Source organism: Phascolarctos cinereus, unplaced genomic scaffold, assembly GCF_003287225.1.
Source record: "Phascolarctos cinereus isolate Bilbo 61053 unplaced genomic scaffold, phaCin_HiC Scaffold_4;HRSCAF=312, whole genome shotgun sequence".
In the NCBI taxonomy this organism is placed as follows: Eukaryota; Metazoa; Chordata; class Mammalia; order Diprotodontia; family Phascolarctidae; genus Phascolarctos; species Phascolarctos cinereus.
In genome coordinates, this window is record NW_027555847.1 from 180,242,977 (window position 1) to 180,256,205 (window position 13,229).

At 39.8% G+C, this 13,229-nt stretch overlaps 1 protein-coding gene across 2 annotated transcripts in view; it reads right to left on the minus strand.

Annotated features, from left to right (window-relative positions):
• The window catches only part of DOCK8 (dedicator of cytokinesis 8), a 312,720-nt gene extending 303,242 nt beyond the window's left edge, over positions 1-9,478 (minus strand). For both annotated transcript variants that reach the window (XM_021001788.2, XM_021001787.2), the window contains exon 1: positions 9,303-9,478. In XM_021001788.2, the coding sequence (XP_020857447.1) occupies positions 9,303-9,355 (53 nt within the window). In that variant the 5' untranslated portion in view covers positions 9,356-9,478. The remainder of the gene's footprint in view (positions 1-9,302) is intronic.
• Between the last annotated feature and the right edge of the window lie 3,751 nt (positions 9,479-13,229).

Sequence of the window (13,229 nt, forward strand, 5' to 3'; positions counted from 1 at the left end):
AAAAAATAAGAATGTTAAAGCTCAGAATAAGCTACGGTTGGCAATATATATGTACTACATGATCCAGGTTGTGAAATACCTTGCAGATAGCACATAGCCTATAGATAGAATGTCAGCCTTAGAGTGATGAAGACTGAGGTTTAAGCCCCACCTCTGATATACTGTATACTGCCTGTGTGATCCTGGGCAATCACTTAACTGCTCAGTGACCTCGTCAGCACTCCAAGACTGTAAATTATGGAACAGTTGCAGATGGGCATTGGCAGAAGTTTCCTTCACTGAGAACTCCTTACCTATGCCAATGAAATCTCAAGTGCAGACAAAAATAAAGTAAAATAACTGCCCCACAAAATAAATGATACTAATAGATACAGATTAATTTAGCTCTCTTCTCTCTCTCTTTGGCACAGGGGGAAGTGGGTCTACAAAATGACTAATTATGTGACCTCCGGAAAGTTCCTTTCCCTCTCTGGGCTTTAGTATCCAAATCTGTAAAGGGAAAAAAATCTCTAAGGTCCCTTCCAATCCTGAAGTTCTAGAAATGATATCACTTTTACAAGACTAATTTTTCCCCCTTTAAACTCTGAAGAATATAAGCACCCTCTCTTTTAGAAGGAATTCCTTGAGAACAAGGACTGTCTTTTACCTTTCTTTGCATCCACAGCTCTGAGCCCAGTGCCCACCACATAGTAGGTGCCAAAGAAATGCTTATTGACTGACTGACTCTTCTCCTAGATGGTCTTTCCTATAGACCCAAGAAGGCTGGATTAGGTGACTTTCAACTGTAAGATTCCATGAATTAGGATAATTCTGAAGAAAGCACTATACTTGTCAGCAACACAATTATACTTTGGTCTATCAGTCGAACAACTAGCATTTACTAGCATCTACTGTGCACCAGACACACTGTGCTAAGTACTGAGGATACAAAGAGAGGCAAAACATAGTTCTTTCTCTCAAGGAGCTCACAGTTTAATGGGGGAAACAATATGCAAACAACAGTGTACAAACAGGAGATAGAGACAGAGAAAGAGGCAGAGACAGAGACACACAGAGATAAATATAGATATCTATATCTGTCTATCTCTATTTCCTGTTTGTTTATAGATATCTATTTGTTTATAAATATTTATAGATATCTACAGAGTTGTTTGCATGTTGTCTGTATGTATGTTGCATTTATATATAGACACATATTGCATGTATTTTTCTCTCTCTTTTCTGTCTGTAGCTGGGTGGCACAGGACAGAGTGTCAGTCCCGAAGTCAGGAAGATTCATTTTCCTGAATTAAAATCTGGCCTCAGACACTTACTAGCTGTATGACCCTGGGTGAGTCATTTCACCCTGTCTGCCTCAGTTTCCTCATCTGTAAAATGAGCTGGTGAAGGAAATGGCAAATCACTCCAGTATCTTTGCCAAGAAAATGGGGTCATGAAGAGTTACACATGACTGAAACAACTGAACAACAACAACAACATATGAATTTGGGGTAATTGCAGAGGAAAGGCATTAAGGTCAAGGAGGACTGGGAAAAACTTATGCAGTGATAAAGAAAAAAAATCCTTACAATATGGTGGTTTTCAGCACATATAATTTATGCCATCTAAACTCAACAGGGTCCCCATTACTGGACCATATATTTTTTTAAAAATTAATCTCTGATTAACTTCACATAATATTCTTCCCAGTACCTGTTCCAAACCTCCTCTCTCAGGCTCCCAGTTCTACCTGCCTGTCAGCAGGTCACCTAGCCACTTAATCTTCTTTAAGTCTATGAGAATGAGAGAGCTCTTCTTGTCAAAGCTATCTCCTCAAAGCTCTTTGTGTTCTTGATCCCACACCCTTCTATCTTGTGGACTTTGTCCATAGATCACTTCCTTTCTCTCTCTTCTTCAGTGGTTCCCTTTCTAATAGATTTTTGCCCCTTTGGCATAGTAGAATGCACACTGTCTGTAGTCACAGGATTTCAATACAAATGCCACCTCTGATATTTACATATGTGACCTTGGCTTCGGATTCCTCATTTGTTAAATAAAAGGGTTGAACTAGTTGGCTGGCTTCTGCAGTCCCTTCCAGCTCTAGAACCATGATTCTGTAATTCCTTCTACCTTCTTCTACAATCATCTGTATTTCTTCACTGGTAAACTTCTTAAATGAGTATTTTCTACTGGCTGACTCCATTTCTTCATTAACCACTCACTCCTCACCAACCTCATATATTTTTGGTCTTCATCCCTATCCTGAAACTACTCCTCTCCATGATTACCACTGACCTATTAATTGCCAAAGGATTTTTCTCAGTCATGTTCTGCCTTGACCTTTCTGCAGCATTTGACACTATCAACCATTAGAATGTGAGCTCCTTAAGGGCAGAGACTTTTTTCTTATTAGTTGAATTCCTAGCACTTAATAGGGGCTGTACAAATTAAACACTTATATGTTTGTTGACTGATGGGTCACCTTTTAAAAAATTAAAACAAATAAACAAAAAACCTGATACTAACTCAATTTGGACTTCTGGTTTATGCTTGCTTGAATTCCAGCTTGGATTCTTCACTCTCTCCCCCCATGCTCACCCAAATGCCTGGCATAGTTTTCCCTACCTGACTTGAGACATGTCTTCGGATTTTTACTGGGATCTCTAGTTTACAACTCAGACTCAACGTTTCCAAAAGTGATCTCATCATCTTCTTACCAAAGCTTACCCTTCTTCCCAACTTCCCTAATTATGTTGATGTTGTTCCTATTCCCCCAAAGCTCAAAACCTGGTTATTGTTTAATCTTCCTTCTTCATCATGTCCCACATCCAATTAGGTACAAAATCCTATTGAACTCTGCTCTGCCTGTATCCCTACCATCATTTCCCTACTTTACATTGACAGCTCTACCACCTAGTTAAGGCGCCTCATTAAGTCCTATCTAGATGATTGTAAAACTCTAATTGGTCTCTTCACTTCCAATCTTACCCCATCTCCAATCCACCTTTCACACCACTGCCAACATAATCTTCTTAATGTGCAGGTCTCATCATGTCATTCCTCTGTCCAAAAACATTCAGTGGCTCCCTATTTTCTAATATAAGAGCCCCTTAGTCTTTTATTTATCATTTGGCTCCAAGTTTATTTCATACTATTGCTCTTCATATACACATGCATTTCATGTTCCAGCCCAATTAGTCTAGTAATTGTTTTCTGATTTTGTCCTATATCTTCTAGCACCTGTGTATTTGTGCAGTCCACATCTCACAACTGTAAAACAGTCCTTTCCCTCTCTCTGTCTGTTGAAATCCTTCTTTTCTGAGGCACAGTTTAGAAGCCACTTCCTCCACAAAAACCTACCTCTACCAAGCTAAAAGTAATCTCTCCTTTTTTCAATTTTCTAATAACTATAACTTTTTCTGGACCTCCCCTTTGTATTTCATACTTTACCTTCTGTCATGCTTATTTCATATATTTTCTGGCTCATTAAATTATAAATTCCTTGAGGACAGGCATAGTATAACTTTCCATTTCTGTATCAGATCATTATATAGATTATATATAATGTATATATGCATATATTATATATGTATGTATATATGTACGTATGTATGTAGACACACAAAATATTCTATACCCCCAGCATCTAAGGCAATATAGTAAACACTCAATGCATGTTTGTTGTTGTCTAATATCAGCTTAGATTTGGTATGAAAACAATACCATAGATATGCATGGCTTGTCTCCCCTCCTCCTAGCTTCTGATAAGCCTCATCTTCACACTGGGCTGGGTGATCCTACGAATATGTTTGTGGGGAACCACTGTATTCATGAGCAGCAAAGTGAAAAATTCTTCCAGTTTTAGAAAGTCTGGTTTTTCTCTGGGAGCGGATTGAAGGAAAACTACGTATCACGAATAATGTATTTCTCTAACTCTATTATATTTTTCATCTCAAGGTGTACAGTAGAAAGTATGTTGCAACTGGATTTGAAGGACCTGGGTTCAAATTCTGACTCTGGCACCTAGAGCTTGGAAAATTTACTCAATCTTTCTGGGTCTCAGTTTCCTTATCTGCGAAATTAAAGAGTAGGCCTTGTGACCTCTAAAGTCTTTTATAGCAGTAAATCTAAGATACTATGAGTTCAATATTTCTTGTTATCAGGACAAAACATAGGTAGTGGGGTACAATATAAAGAATATAGGTCCTGGAGGTAAAGGAATCTACCTCTGACTTACTAGCTGTGTGATCCTGGGCAAGTCATTTAACCTTGGTTAAGTGAGGCTTGTTTTCCTCATGTTAAAATAAGAAAGTTGTATTAGATGGAATTTTACTCCAGAGCTAAGATCCTATTATTCTGACTGGGGTAGAAGATAGAGTGCTCGGCATGGGTTCAAGAATGGGGCTCAATTCTAGGCAAGGCACTTAACTCTTAGGTGCCTCAGACAACTCCCTAAGGAGTTATTTACTAAGGCACAGACAGATTGTGATATATGTTAGTTCCCCAAATTGATAAAGTCGCAGATCTCTTGTATATTCACGTATTCCTCTTCATCAAATGAAGCATTTTGGAAATACTCATCCAATATGTCTTTCTAGGGATAGCTAAGTGGCGCGGTGGATAAACCTCTGGCCTTGGGGTCAGGAGGACCTGAGTTCAAATATGACCTCTGACACTTGACACTTACTAACTGTGTGACTCTGGGCAAGTCGTTTAACCCTGATTGCCTCACTGAAAAAAAAAAAAGAAGCAATATCTTTTTCTAAGAGCCCATGAAAGAGGGACTATGTCTCATCTAAGCAGCTAGATGGCGCAGTGGAAGGAGCCCTGGGCCTAGAGTCAGGAAGACCTGAATTCAAATTTAATCTCACACTTATTTAGCTATATGAGCCTGGGCAAGTCACTTAACCTCTGTCTGCCTCTGATGCCTCATTCTGTAAAATGGGGATCATAATAGCACCTACCTCCTGAGATTGTCATATGAATCAAATGAGATAATGATTGTGAAGTGCATAAAACAGAGCCTGGCTCATAGTAAGCACTGAATAAATGTTGTTGAGTCATTTTTCAATGTGTCTGATTCTTTGTGACAAAGATACTAGAGTGGTTTGCCATGTCCTTCTCCAGCTCATTCTACAGATGAGGAAACTGAAGCCAACAGAGTAAAGTGACTTGACCAGGGTCACACAGTTAGTAAGTGACTGACCAGATTTGAACTCAGGAAGATGAGTCTTCCTGACTCCAGATCCAGCACTGCTGCCCAGATAAATGTTAGCTGTTGTTATTATTATTGTTACCTAAGGCATAGCACACACTTGAAATATTTGTGAAATTGTGGAATGGGATGAACATTTTGTGGTTGAGTCATTCAGTCATGTCTGACTCTTCATGCCCCATGGATCATAGCATGCCAATAATGTCCTTGGAGTTTTCTTGGCAAAGACACTAGAGTGGCTTGCCAATTCCTTCTCTAGTGGATAAAGGCAAACAGAGGTTAAACTACTCCAGGGTCACACAGCCGGTAAGTATCTGAGGTCAAATTTGAACTCAACTCTTCCTCTGCTCTATCCACTGAGCCACCTAGCGGCCTCCATTACTGCATTTTATAGTAATCTTTAATTTCTGATAGGTGAAGGAAGGAGCAAGGGAAAACACCTGTCAAAGTGCTAATGAACTTGTTCATAACTTAAATTTATAACTTAAACCAAGATATTCCTGTGTATATGTAAGAAAGACATTCTCACTGTGTTCAAACACTTAAGGAGCTATCTTTTTCTCGGGGTGTGGGGTTTGGGGCAGATTCATGGAACTCCTGGTGTGGAGATATCCTCCACCACGAAAAACTGCAACATACGGCATCAGAAAACTGGGGGGCACTGAGAGGCAATGTGACTTGCCTGTGGATATGTCAGAGGTAGGCAGGACTCAAACCTAGACCTTCTTGGTTCCAAGGACAGCTCTTTATCCACTGGGCTATGCTGCTTTTTAATTTGTTTAAACAGGAGACTAATTTCAATGCACACTAATTTCAATACACACAAAACAATCAGCCAAAACTATATGCTACACTTTTTTAAGCATACCTGTGATTTTATCAGTGTAGAGAGCTCTGAATGAAGAAGGAACTTAAATATTTAAATATTCCTTTTACTAAGGCAGATCAGCACTTTCCCTGCAATTTATAGTCCTAGCCAATTGGCTAGTGAGAGATTTCTGTGTCCCATAGCCAGAATGTGTCAGAGATGAGATTTGTACCTAGGTCTTCCTGGTTCAGAGGACAGCTATCTAACTACTGTGGCTCTATTCAATAATGATGAAATAAATAAATAACAACAAATCTGTAGTGGAGTGAATGAATGCAGTAAGTCCTGGGTTCAAATGTCTCTGACACTTATTAAGTGTATGACCCTGGGCAAGTCACTTAACCTTGCTATACCTCAGTTTCCTCACATTGTCAGATGAGGGGATTAGACTCCATGGATTCTAAGCCCCTTGCAGCTCTAAATCAATGACTTTGAATGACTGTGACATTTTCTTCCTATATTAAATTTGTACAAGCTTAGACCAGCATCAGCAAACTAATTTCATCATTCTATTAAGTAACAATCACTATCAAGTCTCTTTAGTCCCATTCATAAAAAGGTTGAAAAGGGAAAATTAAATATAAAATATATAGTATTACATAATATATATTATTATACCAATGTGATATTAGCATAATAGTATTAGGATAACATATTAGTATAACTGTATTAAATACATAATATAGGATCATCAATCATTGCCTGAATATTAGATAAGCCTTTATATTTTGATTTGAGGGAGAAGCTAAATTTGGTCAGTGTTGAGAATTCTCTTTTACTAAACGTTTGGAATGCTAAGATTGGAATGAAATCTGTCAGTACAACAACAATCCACTGATATCTGCTCAACCCCCTCTATGTTTGTAGAGCTCCAACATATCACAGGTAGCTTTCGGTCTTACCTGAAAACTCTGCCTTGTTTTCAGAGCCTACTAGTAATCCAGCTCTCAGCTTTGCCCTCACATCCATTACCAGTCTGAGACCTTGAGATTAGATTAGTTCTCTGGCTTCTCATACAAGCTACAAATTCCCCTTAAACCTCCAGTGCCACCATCTTTTGGTGACTTTAACAATTCACAGGAACGAAAGGCAGTGGCTTCCATTGCCTATGGCAATTCATCTAATCTACAATGATTCTTTGCCCTGGGCAAGGCCATTATTCAGGAAAAGATTTCGCACACCCAGGAGACGTATAATTGAAGGTATAATTGATGGATTTTATGCTTTGAGAACCTATTTGATGCTAATTATAGTCTCAAGCAGCATTTTAGTCTATATTAATAATCAAATTCCTTTTGTAGATGGGAAAATAGTGCTATGTTTGTGAAATGGCTTTTTCAAACTCTTCCTAGCAAGTAACTAAGGAATATGAACTCTGGAAGTTCAGTCTATGACTTCTAATTGCTTGTTCTAAGCAGTATTAAAAAATCTTGCCCTTCTGGTGGAAAGGTGCTTTCCTCAGTACAAACCGAGGTGGGGGTTGCTGAAGGGGGGATTTGTTATCTATCTAATCATTCTTTTATACACTCAGCTGAAAAGAAACTAAAAAATACATAGGATCATAATTTTAAAGCTGGAAGGGCATTTAGAGGACATATTTTGCCCTTGGAAGAAAGCAATAAGATAATAGATTGATTTTTCAAGAATAGTTTTGGATTTTGATAAGATTGGGCATCTGAAAAAAAAAGTCAACGTTTTGATTTGTCAGTGGCAAGATGAGACGCAAGTACCAATCCCATCAAACCTCCCAACAGTCAGCAATTCACAGTGGAGGAAAATCTGCAGTGTAAGTGCAAGGGTAAAAATGTGCTTATATTTGGTCTCTATTTACATTGTAGCAAGGCAGTAGTGGTCTAATGGATAGGAAGCACACGGCTTTAGAGTCAGAAGACCTGGGTCCAGATCCTGCCACTGCTACCTGAGTAACAACAAGAAAAGTCACGTCATGCTCCAATGTCTTAAGCAGCTCTTTAAGAATATGATTTTTTAAAAAAGAAGTATTATTTTAAAAAAGAATATAAATTACAGACAAGTTGCCTGGGAGCAGTTTCCAGACCAGTAGTCCCCTTTATCTATGAAATCATAGGTCAAAAAAAAAATTAAAAATCCTAGGGATAGGAGCTATATCTCAAGGGTACTTTACTTCATTGCTCAGGCTACACAAACACACACAAAAAAATGCCCTTGGATAGTTGCCAACCTTTTTGTTTATTTAAATGTAGAATTATTTTAAAATCACTTTTTCCACTTCATAGCTTCTCTTGAAGCGGGTATAAAAATAGCAGTAGCAGCAGGAGTCAAGCTATTTTTTGAAAAGGCAAAATCAGAAGGGCTAGGCCATCACCCCCAATCTTCCCACCTCTCCTCCTTGAAATCTCTCTCTCTCTCTCTCTCTCTCTCTCTCTCTCTCTCTCTCTCTCTCTCTCTCTCTCTCTCTCTCTCTCTCTCTCTCTCTCTCTCTCTCCCTCCCTCCTCCCTCCCTCCCTCCTCCTCCCTCCTCTTCTCTCTCTCTCTCTCTCTCTCTCTCTCTCTCTCTCTTCTCTCTCTCTCTCTCTCTCTCTCTCTCTGTCTCTCTGTCCCTCTCCCCTTCTAAAACAGAAGTTTCTAAATGACCCGCCTGACTCAGGGAGCCCTTTTAACAATAAATCCCAGGGCCCGGCTGTCACCGCCCAAACACTAGCCAAACTCAGACTTCGGGGTGAAAGATGTATCTTCCCTGTTCAGCTGGGCTGGGTTCTGCCAAGAGAGGGCAGGGCAGAGCTTGGTGGTGGAGGGGTGGGCATTGATATCAAGAGAATAGCAGGACAGCGCGGGAGAAGGAAAAACTCGGAACTGAATGACACCAGGAGGGACAGACTTTGGAGTTTACAGCTGCCGCGGATAGAAATGTATCACAGCAACAGAAGTAAGCTGTGTGTATTGCCCAGGAGAAGAAATTCAAAGCACCGCTTTAAAATTAATCCCCGCAGGGGATTCCTTTAATGAATACACACACGCACACACGCACACGCACACACACACACACACACACACACACAGGCACATGTACGCACACAGCACAGGCGAGCTCAGTCATCTTGGCTCGCAAAAAGTCTCTCCGTGCTCTTGACTCAGTTGGCCAGCTGGTCCTTGGGCTCACGCCACGGTCCTGGGACCAGTTACCCAGGGATCAGCACTCACGCTTCCCCCTCCACCAGCCCCGGAGGAAGTTTGTCCGGGGGTCTGCAGGGCTCGCCTTACCTGTTGATCTTGAGGGCGAATGCCCTGCGCTCGGCGGTGGGCAGCGTGGCCATGCCCGGCGCTCTCTCCTGCGTTGTCTCTAGGGTCCTGGGCTGGGTAGAAGGGGGCTGTGAGCAAGAGAGCAGCGGCAGCCGGGCATGCTGAAGGAGAAGTGAGCCTCATCTGTCAATTCTGGGTGGAAACTTCCGCATTTTCACCTTCACTGCAATCACCCAGGGGGAGGGACCAGCTTCCCAGCTGCGGCTGGCTGCCAGCTCACCCCGGTCTGTCACCTTCCTCTTTCACGGAAATCTGAGCCCAGAAAACCCTTGGAGTTTTCACTTCTGCAGGGCTCGAGGACAGCACACACACACACACACACACACACACACACACACACACACACACACACACACACTCATGCACACATGCACGCACGCTCCTTCCCTCTCTCTCCCTGGCACTTACCAGACCAATAACAACAACAATAACTCTCACCCATGGGTGCACTAGCAACAGCAGTCGGGATTATTTGCTGTAAATGCAAGCTTTTTTCTAATAGTATCTCTTCCTTCCCATTTCTTCCCTTTAAATAGATCTCAGCCAGACCCCAACATAGGCTCAGCCTCTACCATTACCATTGATGGTGTGACTACTTGGTGCTGTTGGAAAACTTTGTGCGCTGTGTATGTTCCTCAGGCAAAACTATCCTGGAAACCTTGGCAAATATGCAGAGCCTTTATGCATTTGCCCTCAAATCTGTGACTAGCCCATTATGTCAGCCAGGACAAAGCCCATACGTTTCTCTGTCTGGCTGCCTCTCTCCTTCTTTCTCTCTCGCTCTCTTTTTCCCTCCCTCCTCGTACCTCTCCTATTCTTCCTCTCTCATCTCTTTGTCATCTCCTTTCTCATCTCTCTTGTCTCCCTCCCTTTTATACACTCTATCATCTTTTTCACTCATTTCTCAATCTCTTCTCTCCTTTCTCTCTCTTATCCTTTCTTATCTCTCTCTTGTTTCCTCTCTCAACTCCTCTCCTACCTCTTTTATATCCTTTTGCTCTCATCTTTCTCTTTTTCTTATTTTCTCTCTCAAATCCCTCTCAACTCCTCTCTCATCTCTCTCCGGCTCTCAAATCTCTTTCATCCTTTCTTTCATCCCTTTTTTCTCTCTCTCCACTCATCTAATCTCATCTTTCTCTCCTCTCTGTTTATGTCTTTATTTCCCCCTTCAACATCTCTTGTAGGCAGAGGAAGAAAAGACACTAGACTACTTAAGGTAAATTAAATATGGATGTTTACTGTAATTATGTCTGTCAGCCTGTGCCCATTAGAAAGATGCCCAAGTTAAATCTATCCTAGAAATAAGCAAATGGGGCAATCAGACTGATAAAAGGAGCACATAAACAAACATCCTTACGGTAAATGCTTTTCTTTGAGTAAATACCACCCATCACAATCAAAAATGTGTGATTTGGGAATACATTGTATTCTACTATCCATTTTCTGCTTTAGGGGTAACTAGCTAAAACTCAGATCTAGATTACTACTGCTGATGGTTCTTATTTGACAAATTCATACTTACTACAGAGGCAGCTAGCCTAATGGATGGGGCACTGACCCTGGAGTCTGGGAGACGGAAGTTTGGGTTCCACCTCAGCTGTGAGACTAGAGAAGTGATTTAGTTTCTCTGAGCCTCAAGTTGCTTATCTGTAAGATGAGAGTACCAGTAGTACCTACCTCACAGGATTTTTGTGGGGGTCAAATGAGATAATGTATGCTAAGTGTTTTGCAAAGCATGAAAGTAAATGAAAATCTCAACTATTAATATTATCTATCTTCAGTTTTTTTTAATGGTATGGCATCCTTCTCCCCCAAAACAGGGCAGTTTTGCCTAAAGTATTTTGCATAATTTGTGGCGCAAGAATAAAATACTTGAGGCTCTTCTGCCTCTTACCAATCTCTTTCATAATTTCTGCATGTTTTCTGTACCTCAAAGTAACTTATCAGAGCTGGTTGGTTGACTTTTTTTTTTGTAAGATTAAAGGCACTCAAACATTCATTATGACAAAGTTCGCAGGTATAAAATTGCATAGACTGCAATAAGAGATAAAAGGGGAATACAGATCAAAATTTGAGACAATTCACTCGAAAAGTCTCCTTATACTTTCCTGGAGAAAATGAGCAAAGTTAGCAAGATATTAAAGATTATGATCCATTCATGGTCTCCAGACTGTGGTTTAAATGAAGGACTGACTGTAAGCTTTTTGGACTATTTCCTACTGGGGTGGGGAACCTGCAGCCTTGAGACCACAGGTGGCCTTCCAGGTCCTTGGGTGTGGCTTTTTGACTGAGTCCAAGTTTTACAGAACAAATCCTTATATTAAGGGGATTTGCTCTGTGAAGTTTGGATTCAGTCAAAGGGCCGCACTTGAGGACCTAGAGGGCCACCACATGTGGCCTCGAGGCTGCAGGTTCCCCACCCCAGTAGGAAATAGTCCAAAGATATACATGTATATATGATAAATATATAGAGATATATACATATTTATACATATATTTAATTTCTACATAAATATATAGATATATTTGCATATATTTATCATTCTAATGATAAAACGTATAATAAAATACAATGTACAATATAAAATATAATGTAAATAATTATAATATATAATAAAATAATATATAAATAATATACATTATTTCTGTAATAATAGAAAATATGATAGATATTATGTAATATATTCTCATTATGATGATAAATATACGTAAATATATTTATATATTTAAAATATATATATCCTAAACAGATAAAGGTCAAAGGATTTAAACAGGCAGTTTCAAAAGAATAAATATAAGGGGCAGCTAGGTGGCGCAGTGGATAGAGCACCAGTCCTGAAGTCAGGAGGACCTGAGGTTCAAATCCGGCCTCAGACCAAACACTTGACACTAGCTGTGCGACCCTGGGCAAGTCACTTAACCCCAATTGCCCCCCCAAAAAGAATAAACATAGGCTATCAGTGGTTGTATATAAAAACTTCAAATAACTAATAATCAGATAATTGCACGTTAAAACAACCCCTCAAAGTTATCAGATTAACAAAAAAGAAAAATAGTAGTTGTTGGAGGGATTGTGGGAGTACAGGCACCCTAATATGCTACTGGTTTAGCCATTCTGGAAATCAATCTGAAAGTATTCCTCAAGTGTCACTCAACTGTACATATCCTTTAACATAGTGATACTACTACTAGCAGGCATTTACACCCAAAAGATCAAGAACAAAACGAAAGGAGCCATGTCTAACAAATATTTACAGCGACACTGTTTGATTTAACAAGGAGCTGGAAAGTAAGGGAGTGCTAGTCAATTGGGAAACAACTGGAAAAAATGGAATAGGAATAGAATATCACTTCACAAGGAGTGATGAAAAGAATAGATTCAGAGAAAACTGGGAAGACTTGTTTGAACTGTTGCAGAATGAATTAAGCAGAAACAGGTGAATGATTTGTTCAAAGACTAAAATAATGCAAGGAGAAAAACTGAATGACTTAAGAACATCGATAAGTGAAATAACCAATGATTACTTTGACTGAAGATGAAATATGTTTTCCGCTTCTTGATAGAGAGGTGATGTACTCAAAATGCAGAATAAAACATACACTTTCAGCCATGGCCAATTGCATAATTGTTTTGTTTGTTGCTCAGAGAATTCTGCAAAGTGAACTTTTGAGATTTCTTGTGACATTCCAATACTCCAATACACTTGCAATCTCATTGACATCCTTTCAATTTTGCAATCCACTCAACAAACTTGGAACCTTTTAAAAATTCTTTTGACATTTTGAGGATACCGGAGTAACACAATGGACTGTATTATCTCTTGTTCTTACACGATCAGCCCATCTTATTCAACAATACGTTTCTTTGATGACATCTTTTACAATGCT